The sequence below is a fragment of the Rattus rattus genome, chromosome 16 (genome assembly GCF_011064425.1).
Source record: "Rattus rattus isolate New Zealand chromosome 16, Rrattus_CSIRO_v1, whole genome shotgun sequence".
Classification (NCBI taxonomy): Eukaryota; Metazoa; Chordata; class Mammalia; order Rodentia; family Muridae; genus Rattus; species Rattus rattus.
In genome coordinates this window covers 23987444-24010837 of record NC_046169.1, presented here as the reverse complement: position 1 = coordinate 24010837, position 23394 = coordinate 23987444, and the positions used below count along the sequence as shown (strand labels likewise).

Sequence of the window (23394 nt, the reverse complement as noted above, 5' to 3'; positions counted from 1 at the left end):
AGACGCCAAGGTCAGACGGGCCCGATTTTAAAAAGAATTGTTGGGGCTGGGGATTTAGCTCAGTGGTAGAGCGCTTACCTAGGAAGCGCAAGGCCCTGGGTTCGGTCCCCAGCTCCGAAAAAAAGAACCAAAAAAAAAAAAAAAAAAGAATTGTTTGTTTACTGGGATGGCTAGAGAGACGATAGCCTAGTGGTTAGGAGCGTTCGCTGACCTTCTGGAGGACCCGGGTTGATTCCCAGCACCCACAGGGCAGCTCATACCCATTTTTAACTCCAGTCCCAGAGGATCTACTTAGCTCTCCTAGCTTCCAAAGGCACTGTACCATGTGGTGGTGCGTACACGCACATGCCCGCACAACACTTGGACACATAAAATAAACCCTAAAAACAGCAATGACAACAAAAAACGTCCCTAAAACTGGACCTGGTGGTTTACAACTATGACCAGCTCTCAGGATGTTGAGGTAGAAGGATGGGCTACATCGTAGTCTCAAATATATATATATGTGGGGTTGGGGATTTAGCTCAGTGGTAGAGCACTTGCCTAGCAAGCGCAAGGCCCTGGGTTCAGTCCTCAGCTCCGAAAAAAAAAGGAAAAAAAAAAAATATATATATGTGGGTGTGCGTGTGTGTGCATGTGTGTGTATGTGATATGTATATGTATGTATATATGATATGTATATGTGTATGTATGTATATACATCACATGTGGGTGTTTTGCCTGCACATATGTGTGTACCAGGTGTGGGTGTCCCCGTGGAGCCCAGAAGAGGCCCTGAATCCCCTGAAACTAAAGTTACAGATAATTGTGAGTCACTTAGGTGCTGGGAACTGAACCCAGGTCCTCTGAAAAGAACAGCCAATGCTCTTAAACACGGAGCCGTTTCCTCAGTTCCATTCATCGTCTCATATTATATATATATATGAATTTGCAGGTGCACCTGCATTGCGTGAAGATCAGGTGACGTCTGGCTGGAGAAAACCAATGTTTTCTCCTTCTACCTTGTAAGCCCCAGGGACTGAACTTGGTCATCAGACTCGATAGCAGCCATCTCAGAAACCCCTCTGCCTTGTATTTTGGGATTGAGCCTGGAGCTCACGATTTCCACTGAACTGACGGCTTGGAGCCAGTTCATTTTGGAGCCAAAGATTCACCTTTCACTGTCTTCCCAGCTCGGGGGTTACAGATGCTTCGTGCCTCGCTTTTTACGTGGGTGCTGAGGATTCAAATCCAGACACCTCATGCTTGCCCAACTAGCACCTTACCAACGGAGCGACCCCCCAGTCCAGTTTATTTAAGCTATAAAATAATGGGGCTGCTTTAAAGAAACTGAGCCCACTATTGCAAGTAAATCTGTGTTTTCTCAAACTGCAACCCCAGTTGGCAGCATAGAAACATTACCCGTGCTTGACTACATTGATCTGATTCCGGGTTTTGCCTTTCCCTCCTCCCGGAAGCCCTTATATCCTTGTCCTTAATGAGGAAACTCTCCTCTCTTGTCCTTGTTCCTAATGAGCAAACTGTTCTAATCTCAACTCCTCTCCCTAACGAGTAAACGTTAGGGCTTAGCAGGCTCCATTTTAGGCTGGGCATCCATCTTGATCCTCACCAGCCATCTGCTTCTGACTGCAGTCCCTAGAAGGTATGTCCCCAGGTACCTTGACTCGGGGATCCCCACCCTATGGCTTTGTCTATATACTTGTTAAAATATTTCGAACTGCTGGTGTTGCTTCTGTAACTTGCTTCTGCAGATTCCCAAAGACTGCTTTGACTTCCTTCACCATGTAATTTGGTAGACCACAACAGGTTTTACTTCCTTGCATAGATATTGAAGGTCTTCCCCTTTAAACGTCCTTCCCCATACCCTTCCAGCATGGCAATCTCAAATTTGGCCCAGAGACTGTTCATTGTGCTTGTAGGTAATCAATGAATCTGTTAATTATAATTGGACTTAGTCTATGGTCTTTTCCTATGGGTCACAAACTCCATAATATTTGGAGGCCCCATCGAGGTTACTGAGAGACCTCAAACTTAGTCTGGGGATAGGCCCCAGACTATGCAAGTCTAAAATGGGCCTGGGGATGCCGGACTGCAACCAACCCAATTTGCATATTGAAAGTAAGAATTTGCTAGCCAACAGGCTTCTGATGCTTGGACCCATTATTGACCCACTGTTGTGTCTTGGTGTTTAGACATTTGGAAAGGCAGAAGGTGAAACCTGATGGGATTCTAGACCCAGTGTCCAGTTATTCTGATTTTAGTGTGTAAGTGAGGGTGGCCACCACATGCCTGAATTCATCTAGGTTTTTTGTTGTTGTTTTGTGTTGTACTGTTGTACTGTCTTTCTGCTGTTCTCTGTTTTCTGTTAAATTTTGTTTTGTTGAAGAGATGGGAATCAAATGCCCGTGAGCTGCACGCTATCATTTCAGGATTTTAGTGTGGTAACCTGCTCCTGACTAAACTAGCTCCCCACTGAAGCTTGCTCTGCCTCTGCCTCTGTCCCTCTCGTTGGCTTGCAGGACTCAGCTGTTTAAGTCCCACAGGTACTTCTCTACACCTTCCTGTTTGAAATCCTTTTCCCTCATTCTGCTTCTGAAGGATGGCTTTTTCCAGGTTGTTCTATCTCCCAGCTGTTCCCAGAGCTCTGACCATGGAAATCTGGCTGTGGTCACTGCCCCTATCCCCAGAATTAAGCTGGGACAATATGGGCAGTCCGGACCTGCAACCCTCCAGGACACCATAGGCCCTGAGTTCCACTACCTGCTGCTTTCTGTACTGCCTCAGCTGGCCTGTACCCAGAACTTCTTATATCCAAGCCTTCTTTGTATTCACTTTTTTCTGGTCTTTCCCTCAAATCACTGGGTTTAGTTTTGCAGATATTAGGTGTTTTTTGGTATGGTTATTGTTACAATATTGTTTTTTTTTCTTCTTTTTCAGAGTTGAGGACCGAACCCAGGGCCTTGAGCTTGCTAGGCAAGCGCTCTACCACTGAGATAAATCCCCGACCCCACGATATTGTTTTATTGTTGTACTTTATTAAAAAGCTGGCTTTGAAGTGGAGGTCTGATCTCCCTCTTCCAATCCAAGCACAGTTGTTTGAAAACCTCCTACAAAAATCTTTGTCCCAGCTCATAAGGCCATCTGACCCTTGGACAAAGAGAGAAAACAGAACAGCCCAGGAAAAGACACCATATATTTTTCAAAAGCTAAAATACAAGCTCTCTGTACGTGAAGATTCGTGAGCTTGTTGGATATGCTTAAAAATCTGTAGAACAAAAATCTACAAAGAGAACGAGACAACCTGATGCCGACCTTTTCTGAGTTCTTGTAGATGTGTGGTTTTTCTTCTTTCCAGTTTAATGACCTCTGGGTTGTGGATACTTATATTATCCTATAACGTAACGACGTTCTAAGATGACGAATACTTGAGCTTTTCAGGCTGTCTGCCTCCATCTGCAGACACCACACAGACTGGGTATAAAATAAAACAAACGCTTGTGTCTAAATCACTTGTGTCAATTATTTCTCGGCAATAACCCTAGATGTGCTAGCTTAAAATAGTCAGAGCTGGGCTCATTGAGATTTAATATTCCTGCAAAAGAAGGAGATAGGCAAGGTCAATGGAGTGTCACTGAAGAAATAAAGTTTCATAGTTTCATAAATATGAGAAACAAAATTGTAAAAACACGGTTTTGAGAAATACATCTGATGTCAGGTTGCCTAATGTTATGACAAAGTTTTGGCGATCAAGATACTGAGTCAAGAATGACCAGTCCTCATTGACCAAGGCCAAGCTAATTAGGACAAAACAAAGATAACCATTCTCGGAAAGACCCCCTGCCCCTCCCTCTGGTAAATCCCAAGAACAACCACAAGATGTCATCCTGACCCTGCCGGACCACCGGGTCCCTGACACACACCCCCACCCCAAGGGACGTGCCAACTTAGCCCTTTCCCAGTGATTCTCCAAGGCCAGGTGTAGGGCTGGATGAGGAAAGTGACTAACTGAGCCAAGAACAGCCCCTTGAGCAGGCCAGGCAATACCTGACAAGATCTTTGTCCTGTGTACCATCAATGAGAATGAGCCAGCTAACCCTGTTGCTGAAGTCTGCCCTCTGTAACGAATAAAAGTTGTATGCTTTTTGGGTTCATTGTTGCCTCTCCCTGCGTGGATGAGCAACCCCATGTACGTGGATCATTAAACCTCTTGCTATTGCAGCGGTCGCTTTGTCAATTTGTGATCTGTGGGTTGCTCTCCTGAGGTAGGGCCTCTTCAGGGTGTTACAACACCACCCAAGCTTCCTGTCACTCCTACCAGCTGATTGTATGCGTTCGGCCCTAATAGGATGAAGCCTCAAGATTTTCTGGAGAAACAAGAGTAAAAACTGTTATGGTCTAGCCCACACCCCCTCACATAGCTGCAGCCATTTTGTTCAATGCATGCCAGCCTTTTTCTTTTTTTTTTTTGTCTGTCTTTCTTTTCTTTCTTTGTTTTTTCTTTCTTTCTTTTTTTTTTCTTTCTTTCTTTTCTTTCTTTCTTTCTTTCTTTCTTTCTTTCTTCTGACTTATTGCCCTGAATCTTATGACAAAGGACACTGGACATTAGGAAAGAGGTCCACCCAGTCTTTGGAACCCGTGTGGTTAATTACTCTTCTTCTCGTGTGTACTCTGCTAGCATTATTACAAAAACCAAGACATAATCCTAGTTTCTGCAATTTTAGCACAGTGCTTATACAAGAAGGTGTGCCAGCCATTTCACAGCATTGCTGTAACATGCCTGCCAGTCACTGACACTTAATATGAAGTGGCTCAGAGCAAGGACATGCTGACCATATCCCCTGTTTTGTTGTGAATGTTCAGTGTGTGGTTTGGTAACCTTAAGAAATTCCACAAAGCTTACATAGGATCCATGAAATCAAAGGTCAGTATAAATTGTTATGTCTACAATGTATTGTGTCAGAGCCAACTGTTGGGTGGCACTTCCTGCACCTACTAATGAACTCATTGTGTGTGTGTTTTTGTCCTTTCTAAGCTGACAGAAAAGATATCTCTTGTCATAGGTCAGATAATTCTGAGCAGTGGTCTGCCCAGTATTAGGGTGGGGGTTCAAAAGGCCCCCAGAGGACCTAAAGTGCACTTGATAGGGCCTGGGGGTGTCAGACTGCAACCCCCCCCAACTTGCCTTTTTTTTCTTTTCTTTTTTTCGGAGCTGGGGACCGAACCCAGGGCCTTGTGCTTGCTAGGCAAGCGCTCTGCCACTGAGCTAAATCCCCAACCCCCCCAACTTGCTTTTTGAAAGGAAGAATTGCTATCCAACAGGCTTCTGAAGCTTGGACCCATTAGCGACCCATTGTTCTGTTTTGGTGTTTAGTTAGACATTTGGAAAGGCAGAAGGTGAAACCTGATGGGATTCTAGACCCAGTCTCAAGTCCTTCTGACTTTAGTGTGTAAGTGAAGGTGGCCACCACATGCCTGAATTCATCTAGGGTTTTTTGTTGTTGTTGTTTTGTGTTGTACTGTCTTTCTGTTGTTCTCTGTTTTCTGTTTATTTTTGTTTCAGGTTTTGTTTCAGAGATGGGAATCAAATGCCCCTGAGCTGCACCCTACCATTTCAGAATTTTAGTGTGGTCACCTGCTCCTGACTAAACTCGCTCCCCACTGAAGCTTGCTCTGCCTCTGCCTCTGTCCCTCTCGTTGGCTTGCAGGACTCGGCTGCTTAAGTCCCACAGCTACTTCTCTACACCTTCCTGTTTGAAATCCTTTTCCCTCATTCTGCTTCTAAAGGATTTTTTTCCAGGTTGTTCTATCTCCCAGCTGTTCCCAGAGCTCTGACCATGGAAATCTGGCTGTGGTCACTGCCCCTATCCCCAGAATTAAGCTGGGACAATATGGGCAGTCCGGACCTGCAACTCTCCTGGACACCATAGGCCCTGAGTTCCACTATCTGCTGCTTTCTGTACTGCCTCAGCTGGCCTGTACCCAGAACTTCTTATATCCAAGCCTTCTTTGTATTCACTTTTTTCTGGTCTTTCCCTCAAATCACTGGGTTTAGTTTTGCAGATATTAGGTGTTTTTTGGTATGGTTATTGTTACAATATTGTTTTTTTTTCTTCTTTTTCAGAGTTGAGGACCGAACCCAGGGCCTTGCGCTTGCTAGGCAAGCGCTCTACCACTGAGCTAAATCCCCGACCCTACGATATTGTTTTATTGTTGTACTTTATTAAAAAGCTGGCTTTGAAGTGGAGGTCTGATCTCCCTCTTCCAATCCAAGCACAGTTGTTTGAAAACCTCCTACAAAAATCTTTGTCCCAGCTCATAAGGCCATCTGACCCTTGGACAAAGAGAGAAAACAGAACAGCCCAGGAAAAGACACCATATATTTTTCAAAAGCTAAAATACAAGCTCTCTGTAAGATTCGTGAAGATTAAAATCTGTAGACCAGGGGAGCTTGTTGGATATGCTTAAAATCTGTAGAACAAAAATCTACAAAGAGAACAAGACAACCTGATGCCGACCTTTTCTGAGTTCCTGTAGATGTGTGGTTTTTCTTCTTTCCAGTTTAATGACCTCTGGGTTGTGGATACTTATATTATCCTATAACGTAACGACGTTCTAAGATGACGAATACTTGAGCTTTTCAGGCTGTCTGCCTCCATCTGCAGACACCACACAGACTGGGTATAAAATAAAACAAACGCTTGTGTCTAAATCACTTGTGTCAATTATTTCTCGGCAATAACCCTAGATGTGCTAGCTTAAAATAGTCAGAGCTGGGCTCATTGAGATTTAATATTCCTGCAAAAGAAGGAGATAGGCAAGGTCAATGGAGTGTCACTGAAGAAATAAAGTTTCATAGTTTCATAAATATGAGAAACAAAATTGTAAAAACACGGTTTTGAGAAATACATCTGATGTCAGGTTGCCTAATGTTATGACAAAGTTTTGGCGATCAAGATACTGAGTCAAGAATGAACAGTCCTCATTGACCAAGGCCAAGCCCTAATTAGGACAAAAAACAAAAAAAAAAAAAAAAAAAAAGAGCATTCTCGGAAAGACCCTCAGAAAGCCCCTCCCTCTGGTAAATCCCAAGAACAACCACAAGATGTCATCCTGACCCTGCCGGACCACTGGGTCCCTGACACACCCCCCACCCCAAGGGACTTGCCAACTTAGCCCTTTCCCAGTGATTCTCCAAGGCCAGGTGTAGGGCTGGATGAGGAAAGTGACCAACTGAGCCAAGAACAGCCCCTTGAGCAGGCCAGGCAATACCTGACAAGATCTTTGTCCTGTGTACCATCAATGAGAATGAGCCAGCTAACCCTGTTGCTGAAGTCTGCCCTCTGTAACGAATAAAAAAGTTGTATGCTTTTTGGGTTCATTGTTGCCTCTCCCTGTGGATGAGCAACCCCATGTACGTGGATCATTAAACCTCTTGCTATTGCAGCGGTCGCTTTGTCAATTTGTGATCTGTGGGTTGCTCTCCTGAGGTAGGGCCTCTTCAGGGTGTTACAACACCACCCAAGCTTCCTGTCACTCCTACCAGCTGATTGTATGCGTTCGGCCCTAATAGGATGAAGCCTCAAGATTTTCTGGAGAAACAAGAGTAAAAACTGTTATGGTCTAGCCCACACCCCTCACATAGCTGCAGCCATTTTGTTCAATGCATGCCAGCCTTTTCTTTCTTTTTTTCTGTCTGTCTTTCTTTCTTTCTTTGTTTCTTTCTTTCTTTCTTTTTGACTTATTGCCCTGAATCTTATGACAAAGGACACTGGACATTAGGAAAGAGGTCCACCCCAGTCTTTGGAACCCGGTGTGGTTAATTACTCTTCTTCTCGTGTGTACTCTGCTAGCATTATTACAAAAACCAAGACATAATCCTAGTTTCTGCAATTTTAGCACAGTGCTTATACAAGAAGGTGTGCCAGCCATTTCACAGCATTGCTGTAACATGCCTGCCAGTCACTGACACTTAATATGAAGTGGCTCAGAGCAAGGACATGCTGACCATATCCCCTGTTTTGTTGTGAATGTTCAGTGTGTGGTTTGGTAACCTTAAGAAATTCCACAAAGCTTACATAGGATCCATGAAATCAAAGGTCAGTATAAATTGTTATGTCTACAATGTATTGTGTCAGAGCCAACCGTTGGGTGGCACTTCCTGCACCTACGAATGAACTCATTGTGTGTGTGTTTTTGTCCTTTCTAAGCTGACAGAAAAAGATATCTCTTGTCATAGGTCAGATAATTCTGAGCAGTGGTCTGCCCAGTATTAGGGTGTGGGTTCAAAAGGCCCCCAGAGGACCTAAAGTGCACTTGATAGGGCCTGGGGGTGTCAGACTGCAACCCCCCCCCAACTTGCCTTTTTTTTCTTTTCTTTTTTTCGGAGCTGGGGACCGAACCCAGGGCCTTGTGCTTGCTAGGCAAGCGCTCTGCCACTGAGCTAAATCCCCAACCCCCCCAACTTGCTTTTTGAAAGGAAGAATTGCTATCCAACAGGCTTCTGAAGCTTGGACCCATTAGCGACCCATTGTTCTGTTTTGGTGTTTAGTTAGACATTTGGAAAGGCAGAAGGTGAAACCTGATGGGATTCTAGACCCAGTCTCAAGTCCCGATTTTAGTGTGTAAGTGGAGGTGGCCACCACATGTCTAAATTCATCTAGGTTTTTTGTTGTTGTTGTTTTGTGTTGTACTGTTGTACTGTCTTTCTGTTGTTCTCTGTTTTCTGTTTATTTTTGTTTCAGGTTTTGTTGAAGAGATGGGAATCAAATCCCCCTGAGTTGCACGCTATCATTTCAGGATTTTAGTGTGGTAACCTGCTCCTGACTAAACTCGCTCCCCACTGAAGCTTGCTCTGGCTCTGGCTCTGGCTCTGATCCTCTCGTTGGCTTGCAGGACTCGGCTGCTTAAGTCCCACAGGTACTTCTCTACACCTTCCTGTTTGAAATCCTTTTCCCTCATTCTGCTTCTAAAGGATGTTTTTTTCCAGGTTGTTCTATCTCCCAGCTGTTCCCAGAGCTCTGACCATGGAAATCTGGCTGTGGTCACTGCCCCTATCCCCAGAATTAAGCTGGGACAATATGGGCAGTCCGGACCTGCAACTCTCCTGGACACCATAGGCCCTGAGTTCCACTATCTGCTGCTTTCTGTACTGCCTCAGCTGGCCTGTACCCAGAACTTCTTATATCCAAGCCTTCTTTGTATTCACCTTTCTCTGGTCTTTCCCTCAAATCACTGGGTTTAGTTTTGCAGATACTAGGTATTTTTCAGTATGGTTATTAATACGATATTGTTTTATTGTTGTACCTTATTAAGCTGGCTCTGAAGTGGAGTTCTGATCTCCCTCTTCCAACCCAAGCACAGTTGTTTGAAAACCTCCTACAAAATCTTTGTCCCAGCTCATAAGGCCATCTGACCCTTGGACAAAGAGAGAAAACAGAACAGCCCAGGAAAAGACACCATATATTTTTCAAAAGCTAAAATACAAGCTCTCTGTACGTGAAGATTCGTGAGCTTGTTGGATATGGTTAAAAATCTGTAGACCAGGGGTTGGGGATTTAGCTCAGTGGTAGAGTGCTTGCCTGGGTTCGCTCCCCAGCTCCAGAAAAAAAGAAAAAAGAAAAAAAAATCTGTAGAACAAAAATCTACAAAGAGAACAAGACAACCTGATGCCGACCTTTCCTGAGTTCCTGTAGATGTGTGGTTTTTCTTCTTTCCAGTTTAATAACCTCTGGGCTGTGGATACTTATATTATCCTATAACGTAACGACGTTCTAAGATGACGAATACTTGAGCTTTTCAGGCTGTCTGCCTCCATCTGCAGACACCACACAGACTGGGTATAAAATAAAACAAACGCTTGTGTCTAAATCACTTGTGTCAATTATTTCTCAGCAATAACCCTAGATGAGCTTGCTTCAAAGAGTCAGAGCTGGGCTCGTTGAGATTTAATATTCCTGCAAAAGGAGATAGGCAAGGTCAATGGACTGTCACTGAAGAAATAAAGTTTCATAGTTTCATAAATATGAGAAACAAAGTTGTAAAAACACAGTTTGAGAAATACATCTGATGTCAAGTTGCCTAATGTTATGACAAAGTTTTGGTGATCAAGATACTGAGTCAAGAATGACCAGTCCTCGGGGCTGGGGATTTAGCTCAGTGGTAGAGCGCTTACCTAGGAAGTGCAAGGCCCTGGGTTCGGTCCCCAGATCGAAAAAAAAAAAACCAAAAAAAAAAAAAAAAAAAAAAAAGAACGACCAGTCCAAGATAACCATTCTCAGAAAGACCCCCCTACCCCTCCCTCTGGCAAATCCCAAGAACAACCACAAGATGTCATCCTGACCCTGCCGGACCACTGGGTCCCTGATACTCCCCCCAAATCCCCAAGGGACTTGCCAACTTAGCCCTTTCCCAGTGATTCTCCAAGGCCAGGCGTGGGGCTGGATGAGGAAAGTGACCAACTGAGCCAAGAACAGCCCCTTGAGTAGGCCAGGCAATACCTGACAAGATCTTTGTCCTGTGTACCATCAATGAGAATGAGCCAGCTAACCCTGTTGCTGAAGTCTGCCCTCTGTAACGAATAAAAGTTGTGTGCTTTTTGGGTTCATTGTTGCCTCTCCCTGTGTGGATGAGCAACCCCACGTACATGGATCATTAAACCTCTTGCTATTGCAACAGTTGCTTTGTCTATTTGTGATCTGTGGGTTGCTCTCCTGAGGTAGGGCCACTTCAGGGTGTTACAACACCACCCAAGCTTCCTGTCACTCTTACCAGCTGATTGTATGCGTTCGGCCCTAATAGGATGAAGCCTCAAGATTTTCTGGAGAAACAAGAGTAAAAACTGTTATGGTCTAGCCCACACCCCTCACATAGCTGCAGCCATTTTGTTCAATGCATGCCAGCCATTTCTCTCTTTCTTTTTTTCTTTCTTTCTTTCTTTCTTTCTTTCTTTCTTTCTATCTTTCTTTCTGTCTGTCTGTCTGTCTGTCTGTCTGCCTGCCTGCCAGCCTGCCTGCCTGCCTGCCTGCCTGCCTTCCTTCCTTCCTTCCTTCCTTCCTTCCTTTCTTTCTTTCTTTCTTTCTTTCTTTCTTTCTTTCTTTCTTTCTTTCTTTCTTTCTTCTGACTTATTGCCCCAAATCTTATGACAAAGGACACTGGACATTAGGAAAGAGGTCCACCCCAGTCTTTGGAACCCGGTGTGGTTAATTACTCTTCTTCTCGTGTGTACTCTGCTAGCATTATTACAAAAACCAAGACATAATCCTAGTTTCTGCAATTTTAGCACAGTGCTTATACAAGAAGGTGTGCCAGCCATTTCACAGCATTGCTGTAACATGCCTGCCAGTCACTGACACTTAATATGAAGTGGCTCAGAGCAAGGACATGCTGACCATATCCCCTGTTTGGTTCTGAATGTTCAGTGTGTGGTTTGGTAAACTTAAGAAATTCCACAAAGCTTACATAGGATCCATGAAATCAAAGGACAGTATAAATTGTTATGTCTACATGGGTCAGAGCCAACCGTTGGGTGGCACTTCCTGCACCTACAAATGAACTCTGTGTGTGTGTGTGTGTGTGTGTGTGTGTGTGTGTGTTTCCTTTCTAAGCTGACAGAAAAAGATATCTCTTGTCATATGTCAGATAATTCTGAGCAGTGGTCTGCCCAGTATTAGGGTGTGGGTTCAAAAGGCCCCCAGAGGACCTAAAGTGCACTTGATAGGGCCTGGGGGTGTCAGACTGCAACCCCCCCCAACTTGCCTTTTTTTTCTTTTCTTTTTTTCGGAGCTGGGGACCGAACCCAGGGCCTTGTGCTTGCTAGGCAAGCGCTCTGCCACTGAGCTAAATCCCCAACCCCCCCAACTTGCTTTTTGAAAGGAAGAATTGCTATCCAACAGGCTTCTGAAGCTTGGACCCATTAGCGACCCATTGTTCTGTTTTGGTGTTTAGTTAGACATTTGGAAAGGCAGAAGGTGAAACCTGATGGGATTCTAGACCCAGTCTCAAGTCCCGATTTTAGTGTGTAAGTGGAGGTGGCCACCACATGTCTAAATTCATCTAGGTTTTTTGTTGTTGTTGTTTTGTGTTGTACTGTTGTACTGTCTTTCTGTTGTTCTCTGTTTTCTGTTTATTTTTGTTTCAGGTTTTGTTGAAGAGATGGGAATCAAATCCCCCTGAGTTGCACGCTATCATTTCAGGATTTTAGTGTGGTAACCTGCTCCTGACTAAACTCGCTCCCCACTGAAGCTTGCTCTGGCTCTGGCTCTGGCTCTGATCCTCTCGTTGGCTTGCAGGACTCGGCTGCTTAAGTCCCACAGCTACTTCTCTACACCTTCCTGTTTGAAATCCTTTTCCCTCATTCTGCTTCTAAAGGATTTTTTTCCAGGTTGTTCTATCTCCCAGCTGTTCCCAGAGCTCTGACCATGGAAATCTGGCTGTGGCCACCCTCCCTCCCCGGAATTAAGCTGGGACAATATGGGCAGCCTGGGCCTGCAACCCTCCTGGACACCATAGGCCCTGAGTTCCACTGCCTGCTGCTTTCTGAGCTGCCTCAGCTGGCCTGTACCCAGAATTTCTTATCTCCAAGCCTTCTTTGTATTCACCTTTCTCTGGTCTTTCCCTCAAATCACTGGGTTTAGTTTTGCAGATACTAGGTATTTTTCAGTATGGTTATTAATACGATATTGTTTTTTTGTTTCTTTTTCAGTTGAGGACCAGACCTTATTAAGCTGGCTCTGAAGTTTATTATTTGGTTGGCTTTGAGTTCTGATCTCCTCTTCCAACCCAAGCACAGTTGTTTGAAAACTCCTACAAAATCTTTGTCCCAGCTCATAAGGCCATCTGACCCTTGGACAAAGAGAAAGAAAACAAAACAGCCCAGGAAAAAGACACCATATATTTTTCAAAAGCTAAAATACAAGCTCTCTGTACGTGAAGGTTCGTGAGCTTGTTGGATATGGTTAAAAATCTGTAGAACAGGGGTTGGGGATTTAGCTCAGCGGTAGAGCGCTTGCCTAGCAAGCACAAGGCCCTGGGTTCGGTCCCCAGCTCCGGAAAAAAAGAAAAAAGAAAAAAAAAATCTGTAGAACAAAAATCTACAAAGAGAACAAGACAACCTGATACCGACCTTTCCTGAGTTCTTGTAGATGTGTGGTTTTTCTTCTTTCCAGTTTAATAACCTCTGGGCTGTGGGTACTTATATTATCCTATAACGTAACGACGTTCTAAGATGACGAATACTTGAGCTTTTCAGGCTGTCTGCCTCCATCTGTAGACACCACACAGACTGGGTATAAAATAAAACAAACGCTTGTGTCTAAATCACTTGTGTCAATTATTTCTCAGCAATAACCCTAGATGAGCTTGCTTCAAAGAGTCAGAGCTGGGCTCGTTGAGATTTAATATTCCTGCAAAAGAAGGAGATAGGCAAGGTCAATGGACTGTCACCTAAGCTGCTTCCAGTCACCCCTACCAGCTGGTTGTACGCGTTCAATAGGATGAAGCTTCAAGGTTTTCTAGAGAAAGAAGAATATCCAGACAAAAAACTGTTATGGTCTAGCCCACACCCCCAACATAGCTGCAGCCATTTGTTCCGTGCGTGCCAGCCATTCATTCATTCATTTATTTATTTATTCATTCATTCATTTTTCTTCTTCTTCTCCTTCTTCTTCTCTTTCTTCTTCTCCTTCTTCTTCTCCTCCTTCTTCTCCTCCTTCTCCTCCTCCTCCTCCTCCTCCTCCTCCTTCTTCTTCTTCTTCTTCTCCTCCTTCTTCTCCTCCTTCTTCTCCTCCTTCTCCTCCTCCTTCTTCTCCTTCTCCTCTTCCTTCTCCTTCTCCTCCTCCTTCTTCTCCTCCTTCTTTTTCTCCTTCTCCTTCTCCTCTTCCTTCTCCTTCTCCTCCTTCTCCTTCATCCTTCTCCTTCTCCTTCTTCTTTTTTGACTTATTGCCCCGAATCTTATGACAAAGGACACTGGACATTAGGAAAGAGGTCCACCCCAGTCTTTGGAACCCAGTGTAGTTAATTACTCTTCTTCTCGTGTGTACTCTGCTAGCATTATTACAAAAACCAAGACATAATCCTAGTTTCTGCAATTTTAGCACAGTGCTTATACAAGAAGGTGTGCCAGCCATTTCACAGCGTTGCTGTAACATGCCTGCCAGTCACTGACACTTAACATGAAGTGGCTCAGAGCCAGGACATGCTGACCATATCCCCTGTTTTGTTCTGAATGTTCAGTGTGTGGTTTGGTAACCTTAAGAAATTCCACAAAGCGACGTTTCTCTTTGTCACGGGCCTGAGTTCGTAGGCGCAGCGGGCCTAGCCTAGTCAACATACCGGTCGCCAGAAGCTGGGTTTGTCGCAAAACCTATGTGACCCCACGGAGACCCTTTGAGAAATCGCGTCTCGACCAGGAGCTAAAGTTGATTGGAGAGTATGGACTCCGGAACAAACGTGAGGTGTGGAGGGTCAAATTTACCCTAGCGAAGATTCGTAAGGCTGCCCGGGAGCTGTTGACGCTGGTTGAGAAGGATCCTCGGCGTCTGTTTGAAGGCAACGCTCTGCTGAGATGACTTGTTTGGATTGGGGTGCTGGATGAGGGCAAGATGAAGCTGGATGACATTCTGGGCCTGAAGATTGAGGATTTCTTGGAGAGAAGGCTGCAGACCCGGGTCTTTAAGCTGGGCCTGGCCAAATCTATTCACCACGCCCGCGTGCTCATCCGCCAACGTCACATCAGGGTCAGCAAGCAGGCAAACATCCCATCTTTCATTGTTCGCCTGGACTCTCAGAAGCACATTGACTTCTCCCTCCGTTCTCCTTATGGTGGTGGCCGCCCAGGCAGAGTGAAGAGAAAGAATGCCAAGAAAGGCCAGGGTGGTGCTGGAGCTGGTGATAATGAGAAGAGGATTAATTAATTAATATCTTGTTGCACTGGAGGATTGTCTAGTTTTCCAGTTAACAAATAAAACAGAATGATACTTGAAAAAAAAAAAAAGAAATTCCACAAAGCTTACATAGGAAATCAAAGGTCAATATAAATTGTTATGTTTCAAATGTCTTGGGTCAGAGCTGACCATTGGGCAGCACTTCCTGCATGTACATATGAACTCATTGTGTTTCTTTTCCTTTCTATGCTGACAGGAAAAGATATCTCTTGCTCCAAGGGTTTGTGTGGCAATCTCTGAAGCCCAGTGAAAGCTAAGAGGAAAGATGGAGTCCACCTATGCAACAATGAAGAAGCTGTTATATATGCCACACAGAGGCTTCAGATATTGTCTAAGATCTGCTCAGGAAAAATTGCTTACGACAAGAGGTAAACTTACTCGTTAGTGCTATGGCCTAACAATTAGGATGGCTAACTGTAATTACAGATGTCTAACTCTTTGACCTCTCCCTCTTTCTTGGTTCTTTTTTTTTTTTTTTAAAGATTTATTTATTTATTATATATGAGTACACTGTCCCTGTCTTCAGACACACCAGAAGAGGGCCTCGGACCTCATTACAGATGGTTGTGAGCCACCGTGTGGTTGCTGGGATTTGAACTCAGGACCTCTGGAAGAGTAGTCGGTGCTCTTAACCTCTGAGCCATCTCTCCAGCCCTTCTTTGTTGCAGTAAATATAAAGAATAACCACAAGTCCTTGCTCGAGCCATTTGGCATTTGCAGGGTATATTCCTCTCAGGCGCAGGCGGTCCTAGGGCACCATGCTCGCCAGGCTACCTCTAGCTAGTCTTTGGTGTCAACAGTGGCTGTCCTCCTGGCTCTCTGCAGCAGAGCTCTGCTCACATTCCCAGCCTCTGTCCCCTAGTGGTTATAGTCACAACTCCCAGCAACCTGTTAAAAATCAAAACTGGAATAGCTTGCAATTTAGTCATCAGCATTATCTCAGCAATTTATCTCGGTAAATTTATACTCCATAAAATGTCCACACAGTGAATTCAGAGTCAATCGATAAGGATATAAACCTCCCACTTAAATAAGATAAATTGACCCATAAAAATCCATCCCTTAAGAAATATTCGTAACTACCCGTTCCTTCTGAGTCACCTCAACAGGTAGGGCTTTCCTTGGGAACATGGCGATGGTGACAGTGTGGCGAGATACAATTAGTGAAGGATTTAGAGGCTTGAGATTGGCTCATGCCCTGTATATATGCTTATGCAATGTGCAAAAAAAAACAAAAAACAAAAAAACCAAACCCTGTCCTGCACCCTGAGAAAAAAGAAATATTCAAGCTACCTGTGGCCATTTAAGGGTCGTTCTTCTCAGCCTCCATTTTGGTTTGTCTCCTTCTTTTCCTCTTTCCTCCCTTCAACACTCTTACTTTTTCACTGCCCAATCACAGGCCTTGCTTTAACCTGTACCCGCCCTCACCGGCGTGAAGACAACAATCTACACTTGTTGGTTCTTGTTTATCCGCATTGTTCCCTCATTCAAGGTCCTGGATAGTCAAAACTCTTGATGAAATGTAAACTTTCTTTCTCTTGGGATCTGGAAAACCATTTCAGGAGGGTGGGGCAGAGGAAAACCATAAAATTTCCAAGTTAACAATATATTAATAATCAATAATCTACACACGGGTAATCTTAATTTACGATGCATGCTCATACATAATTTAAAATCAACTCTGGTCATCTCTGTTTTAGAATAAGAAGACAACAGGTCCTTGGGATATGTAAGATTAGGTTAGATTTTTTTTTTATATGATGATTTCTCTTTTGTTCTGAAAATTTTAAAAACCATATAGGTAAGGCAGGTGTTGATGGCACTCGCCTTTGATCCCAGTACTCTGGGAGCACAGGCAGGCATATGTCTGTGAGTTCGAGACCAGTCTGGTCTACAGAGTGAGTTCCAGGACAGATAAATAATGTTTATAAACCCCTAGGGTCTACTTGGATTGAGAGTAACTGATTTAAAGATGTGTGTCTAGCCTCCTCGTCTTTGGCAAACTCATTAAGTTTGAGCTATTTGGATAAACTGAGTCATACAAGAAACTATAATATTCTGTAATGGTGTGCTATAAAGAAATATAGTAAAATGAGTAGCCTATCTCTTTGTGGACTATATTTATGGTTTCATCAATTTCCTCATCACTCTCTGGGCTACATTTATGATTTAGAGTTTTATTTTATCCTAAGAGACCTTCAATTCCAGAATTTAAAATGTTAAGACCAAAAGTTAATAGGGATAAAAATTGTAACATCCTGGGCTGGAGAGATGGCTCAGTGGTTAAGAGCACTGACTGCTCTTCCTAGAGGTCCTGAGTTCAAGTCCCAGCAACCACATGGTGGCTTACACATCTGTAATGAGATCTGATGCCCTCTTCTGGTGTGTCTGAAGACAGCTACAGTGTTCTCATACACATAAATAAATACGTCTTTAAAAATTATTTTAAAAAAATTGTAACATCCTAATCTTATTAAAGCTGCTAAATTCTCATAAAGTGTTAAGGATAATTAGGCCATACAAGTTAATGTTGTCAACGTCTAGTACGTTGGGGTCCCTGGGTGGGGTTGCACACCACTAGGACACAGGGGATGCAGAGCAAAGGCAGAAGCAACTGCACGCAGTTGCAAGCTTTATTAATCCTTATATAGATATGAATATGCATTACCTCAATTTCCATTTTGGCAAGATACCATGAGATCATTATTCCCACGATACCAGGAACAACTGAGGCAAAACTAAACAAAGAAATATGACTAAACAAAGGCTTCTCAAAACAGTCACATAACAAATCACCCCTCTTTTTTTTTTTAAAGATTTATTCATTTATTATATATAAGTACACTGTAGCTGTCTTCAGACACACCAGAAGAGGGCATTAGATCTCATTACAGATGGTTGTGAGCCACCATGTGGTTGCTGGGAATTGAACTGAGGACCTCTGGGAGAGCAGTCGGTGCTCTTAACCGCTGAGCCATCTCTCCAGCCTCCACCCCTCTTCTTATTATCAAAGTATACTCGCCATTACCAAGAGAGCGTGAGAACCGCTTCCACAGAAACAGGACACAGCAGAACACAGTTTAAGGCCAAGCGAGAAAAACATTTTCTTCTCATTCCAGCCCCTACTTGCACCTGTCGCCAGTCCTTACTTGACCCTGCCTGGGAGCTGCTTCTCTATGTCTCCACAAATGTGCCATCATCTTATAAGTGATCCAATTCTTTAGGGCACTGGTGACTCACACCTTCAATCCCAGCACTCAGGAGTCAGAGGCAGGTGGATCTCTGATTTTAAGGCCAGCCTGGTCTACAGAGGAAGTTCTGGGACAGCCAGGACTACATGGAGAAAACCTGTCTTGAAAAACTAAACAAACAAACAAGTAAAAAAGGCAAAACAAAACCAAAAGAGCAAAGAGAATAGGTCTGGGAATAAGCATTCGAAACATACCTAGAGGGACATGCTTCTACTGAGGTCCTGCCTCAGTATAGTCCATTCAGTGAGAACTCATGAATATACCAAGCCATTATTCAAGTTAAATGCTTATGTCATGTTCAATCATCTCCCTAAAACTCAGCAGCTGAGCAACTGACCCACCGAGACATGAAACTCACAGAGATTTGCCTGCCTTTGCCTCCCAAGTGCTGGAATTAAAGGTGTGCACCACCACATCTGGCTAGAGGACTTCTTTTTCTGAGACAGATTCTCACATACCCCAGACTGGCCAGGAAGTCGATGAGACCAGGATGACCTTAGACCCATCCACAGTTCTGTCCTGTGGACTGTTGGGATAGGAACCATGTGCCCGTATCTTGGTTTTAAGGCAGCTCAGAACACAGACGCAGCTGACTCTGGTTCAGTTACATGGAGGTTCACAACTGTCCATAGATCCAGTTCCAGGGGATCTGACACTCCCTTTTGGCCTCTGTGGGCATCTGGCACAGACATACATGCAGGCAAAACACCCCGGGTACGTATTTTTGTAAAAGTTAAAAGTAAGTAATAAAAAACACCATTACTTATTTGGAAAGTTAACGCACTGGAAAAACAGCTGGCGAACTCCTGAAGGAGAGCTATCTTCGTCCAAGCTTCCAGATGCTCTTCCCGCCCATTGGTGTGTCGTTCTCACTTAACTGCATGTGGTCTTGGTGTTCGTGTGTGCTCATCATCACCAAACTATAAAAATCAATTCATTCATTTTCCTTTTACCAACTTGTTTCCTGATTATTTTTCCTCTGTTGTGGGAAGGTTCCAAGGGTGGAAGGAAGAGTGGGAGATGAGTGGGATTGGGGTTTGTGATGGGAAAGTCACAAAGAATCAATAAAATTTAAAATGACGGAGAAGAGTAGAGTGTAAAGTTTGTGGGAGAAGGAGACTGAGGAAAGGAAGGGCCTGATTGTTCATCCCTAATTCTCCTCATCTGGTATCCCATCTCTTGGTGAGTGAGGGACAAGAAGTGTGACAGAACAGATCACCTACAGCTGGGTGGTGGTGCACACCTTTAACCCCAGTACTGAAGAGGCAGAGGCAGCTAGGCCTCTAGGAGCGCTAGACCAGCACGGTCTACAGATTGAGTTCCAGGACAGCCATGGTGAGACAGAAGGGGAGGGAGAAAGAGGGAGAAAGGGAAGGGGAAGGGAGAGGTAAGGAGGAGGAGGAGGAAGGAAGGAAGGAGAGAGAGGGAGAGAGAGAGAGAGAGAGAGAGAGAGAGAGAGAGAGAGAGAGAGAGAGAGAGAGAGGAGGAGAGGAGAGAGGGAGAAAGGGAGGAACCAGTAAGCAACACCACTCCATGGTGTCTGCATCAGTTCTTGCCTCCAAGTTTCTGCCTTGAGTTCCTGTCCCAACTTCCCTTTCCTCCCCAAGCTGTTTGGTGATGGTTTTATCACACCACTAAAAACCCTAACTATGACACACTCCTTGGCTTCTGGTTTTTGCTTCAAACTGGCCAATCAAGAACTTGGACACAATTGACAGAGTCCAAATTCCTGTCAAGATTTCCTGTTGAAACATTGTTCTATTTTTCCCAAGAAGTATCTCAAAAAGGCGAGTTTAAATAGCCAATACCCCTTGTTTACAACCAGAATGTCTGTGACTTTGATTTTGGACTTACCGGCTCTGCTCTCTATGCCTGGATTGAAACAGTGCACCCCAGAGGGGAAGGGGGAACTTAAAGAAAACAGTTTAACTTACAAAAGAAAATTCTCTAAGGTAAGAGGAATACATGAGCAAGCTCGTTTTTCAAACAACCTTTAAACTCTGCTTAAAGTTTAAACTCTGATCAATCCTCTCGAGTCTGGTTCTCAGTGGCGTTTGTTGGAGTAATTTAACTTAAGCTTCACCATTATCTCAGCACCGAGTGGGAGAGAGGAGGGCTAAGAGTTAAGGTCATTTTAGAGTAGCTACTGAGTTGCTGCCAGTAGGAAATATATGAGACCCCAGCTCAAAATCGGGGACAGGGCTAACGAGATGTCCCAGCAGGTAGCCGCGCTCGCTGCAAAGTGTCATGACTCGAGTTCAATCTCCAGGGCTCTGTGGAGGGAGAGATTCAACTCCCACAAGTTATCCATGACTTCCACACTCACACCATGGCATACACACACACACACACCTCCATATACAAACAAGTAAACACGTGTGATTTTACTCATTTATTTACTTATTCGAGAGGACTGAGGCAGGCTGACTCCATGACAGGTTTCAAACCGGCTTAAATTTCTGTTTCCCAAAACTGGGCAAGTCGGTTATTGGAAAAGCCACAGCCCACGGACAGCCAATCAGAAGCCGCCCAGCCATCACAAGCTATCCCACCACCTGACCCGAGGCAAGAGCAGTGAGTCAGCAACAGTTTCCAGGCTGCCCCAGCAACAGTTTTCAGCTCCCCCACCACGACCCCCTAACCTGCTTTAAATTGAGCCTGAGAGCTCACCTAGGCAGTACCATCTTGGTGAATGTGCCACCCTGCATGGTGAACATCTGCAGAACAGAATGTTCTTTACTATTTACCTTTGCATACTATTTGAGTCTTGGGTATCATTCTTTGGTGAATCACAGATCCTTACAATTATTTGTTTGTTTGGGATTTCTCATTAGTTTATATATTCATTCTACATTTAATCACCTGGCCCCCTTCTCATATCCCCTCTCACAGCTCTTCCCCCAATTCCCCCACTTCTCCTCTGGGAAGGAGAGACCCAACCATGGGTTATCACCCCATCCTGGTAAGTCTCTGCAGGACAAGGCAGATCCTCTCCTACTGAGGCCAGGGAAGGCAGGCAAGTTAAGGAAACAGGATCCACAGACAGGCAACAGGTTCAGCACTGAGCAGAGTCAGTTCTCTGAGTCAGTGACTGGCAGACATGTTACAGCAATGATATGAAATAGCTGGCGGGCATGGAACAAAATGGCTACGGATATCCTAGGGTGGGGGTAGGGGGTCAGAGTACAGCCTTAGTTACTTTGATGCTGCTATGATAAAGTACTGACAGAAGCAACTTGCAGGAGGAAGGATTTGTTTTGGTTCACAGATTCAAAGTAAAAGATGTGATAAAGGAAAAATAAATATAACTTTTGTAGACGGGCCCCTAACAATTCACTTTCTCCAGGTAAGTCCCACCTCCAGAAGGCTCTATGGCCACCCCCACAACAGCAGCCTATGCTAGAGAACACGTTTTCAAAGAATGAGCATGTAGAAGACACTTTTGTATTCAAACCAGACAAGCTGGGGAGACACTTGGGCCTGTTGTGGGGTCAGAGAGGAGCCTGTGTTTCTGAGTCTCTCTAAAGGGACAGCCAAAAGGAGCAATGCCCATGTGGACAGCTGCCTTAGGGAGTTCTTGGTGATACTTAGGGAAAGAGGAGATCTGAGGCTATGCTTGGTGTCTTAGGTACCTTTAATTGTCCTAGAGTCATCTAAGCGGAAAGCCAAGACTTAGGAATTGCCTAAGATCAGACTGGCCTGTGGGCATGTTTGTAGGGAACTATCTCATTGACTGATGCAGGAGGATGAGGTGGTTTGAATAAGCATGGCCCCCATAGGCTCTTATATTTGAAAACTTAGACACAAGGAAGTAGCTCTATTTGAAAGGATTAGAAGGATTGGGTGTGTCCTTGTTGGAAGACGTGTGTTTCTGAGGGGTGACACACTATGTCCAGTGGATTAGTTTGTTCATGAATTCCTACAGAAGGAACCATAATTTAATGAGGCAGAACCTAGGAAGACATATGTCACTCGTAGAATGTCTTTGAGGGCTATATTTTATTCCCAGACCACTCCTCTTTCTTTTGTTTTCCCTCTGCTTCCTGGTTGCTGTGAAATGAGCAGCTTTTCTCTGTCATGATCCTCTCTGCCTTGCAATATGTATGACCTGACCTAACCAGGTCAGGAAACTACAGACTGAAGAAGTGTGTGTGTGTGTGTGTGTGTGTGTGTGTGTGTGTGTGTGTGTTTATGCAGTCATGTATGTTGAAGCCTGTTCCCTTTAACATAAGTGTAGCAATTCTGTATTCAGTCTCCATCTTGCTCATAAGATGAAGTTTAGCTCAGGTTCAGACTCCACTTCCCAGATGTAATTATTCATGGCTGACATAGAAGAATGCTGCTAATAAGCCAAAAAGCTCTGATTATAATTCTCATGCTCTGTTATCTCAATGTTCTGGAATTCCCCTGTTCCTCACCCATCCACCACACCGCTTACCTCACTCAGGACCAATCACCTTAAAGATTAGCTGATAATAGGCTGTCTGGGAAGCCAAAATGTTGTATCCTTTCCCTGCCTTGCCTTTTGAACTTTTGGTCAACCTGGTTTTTCCTACAAAAGGCCTGTCCTGACAACAGACTGGTACCACAAAATTATCCTCTCTGTGGTTCTGATCAATCAGTCTTGGGGTGTGCATTCAATAAACTCTTCTTGCTCAACTGAGATCAGTGTTCATATGGTTTGTGTGATGATTCCCGAATTCGAACAATATGTATGTATGTGTGTATGTATGTAATATGTATGCACGCATGTATGTATGTATGTAATATGTATGCACGCATGTAAGTATGTACATATGCATGCAAATATGTATGTATGCATGTATGTATGTATGCATGTATGTATGTATGTAAATATATTCTCCTACTCCACTTGCTTAACTAGCTAGCCCTTAAAGTCATTCCAATATTGAACCCAACAGTCCTAATTTAGCTTGACTCATGGTCTAGAGAAACTGAGCAGGATGAGGACTTGTAAGAGCTGCATGGGACACTGCGTCTCTATCACCAACTGATGTATTGATCCATGACTCTTATCTCAGCACATGGGAGGCTGAGCTATGAAGACCACAAATTTCAAGGTAGCCTGGACTCATGGTAAGTTGAGAAGAAATAAAAATACGGACCTATGTCCTCTTCCTTTCACTTGAAAAATTAGAGTTTGGCAAGTATGCAGCTTGAAGCTGACTCTAAGAAAAGATACA

The 23394-nt window shown here is 44.1% G+C and overlaps 1 protein-coding gene and 4 non-coding genes across 5 annotated transcripts; 1 reads left to right on the top strand and 4 right to left on the bottom strand.

Moving 5' to 3' along the window:
- Positions 1–4563: 4563 nt before the first annotated feature.
- On the bottom strand, positions 4564–4743 carry LOC116886017. Its single transcript, XR_004386086.1, has one exon. It is a non-coding gene; the product is annotated as a small nucleolar RNA SNORA81 (small nucleolar RNA).
- Positions 4744–7736: 2993 nt separating this feature from the next.
- LOC116886016 lies at positions 7737–7918 on the bottom strand. Its single transcript, XR_004386085.1, has one exon. It is a non-coding gene; the product is annotated as a small nucleolar RNA SNORA81 (small nucleolar RNA).
- Positions 7919–11118: 3200 nt separating this feature from the next.
- Positions 11119–11300, bottom strand: LOC116886015. Its single transcript, XR_004386084.1, has one exon. It is a non-coding gene; the product is annotated as a small nucleolar RNA SNORA81 (small nucleolar RNA).
- A 2630-nt stretch (positions 11301–13930) lies between these two features.
- On the bottom strand, positions 13931–14112 carry LOC116886014. Its single transcript, XR_004386083.1, has one exon. It is a non-coding gene; the product is annotated as a small nucleolar RNA SNORA81 (small nucleolar RNA).
- A 158-nt stretch (positions 14113–14270) lies between these two features.
- On the top strand, positions 14271–14983 carry LOC116885798 (40S ribosomal protein S9-like). Its single transcript, XM_032887130.1, has one exon. It carries the CDS (start codon positions 14598–14600, stop codon positions 14907–14909), a length of 312 nt encoding a protein of 103 aa, XP_032743021.1. The 5' UTR covers positions 14271–14597; the 3' UTR covers positions 14910–14983.
- Positions 14984–23394: the final 8411 nt, after the last annotated feature.

Excerpts from the sequence above, each read along its gene's own strand:
- LOC116885798 (XM_032887130.1), top strand. The coding sequence starts at position 14,598 with ATGAAGCTGGATGACATTCTGGGCCTGAAGATTGAGGATTTCTTGGAG.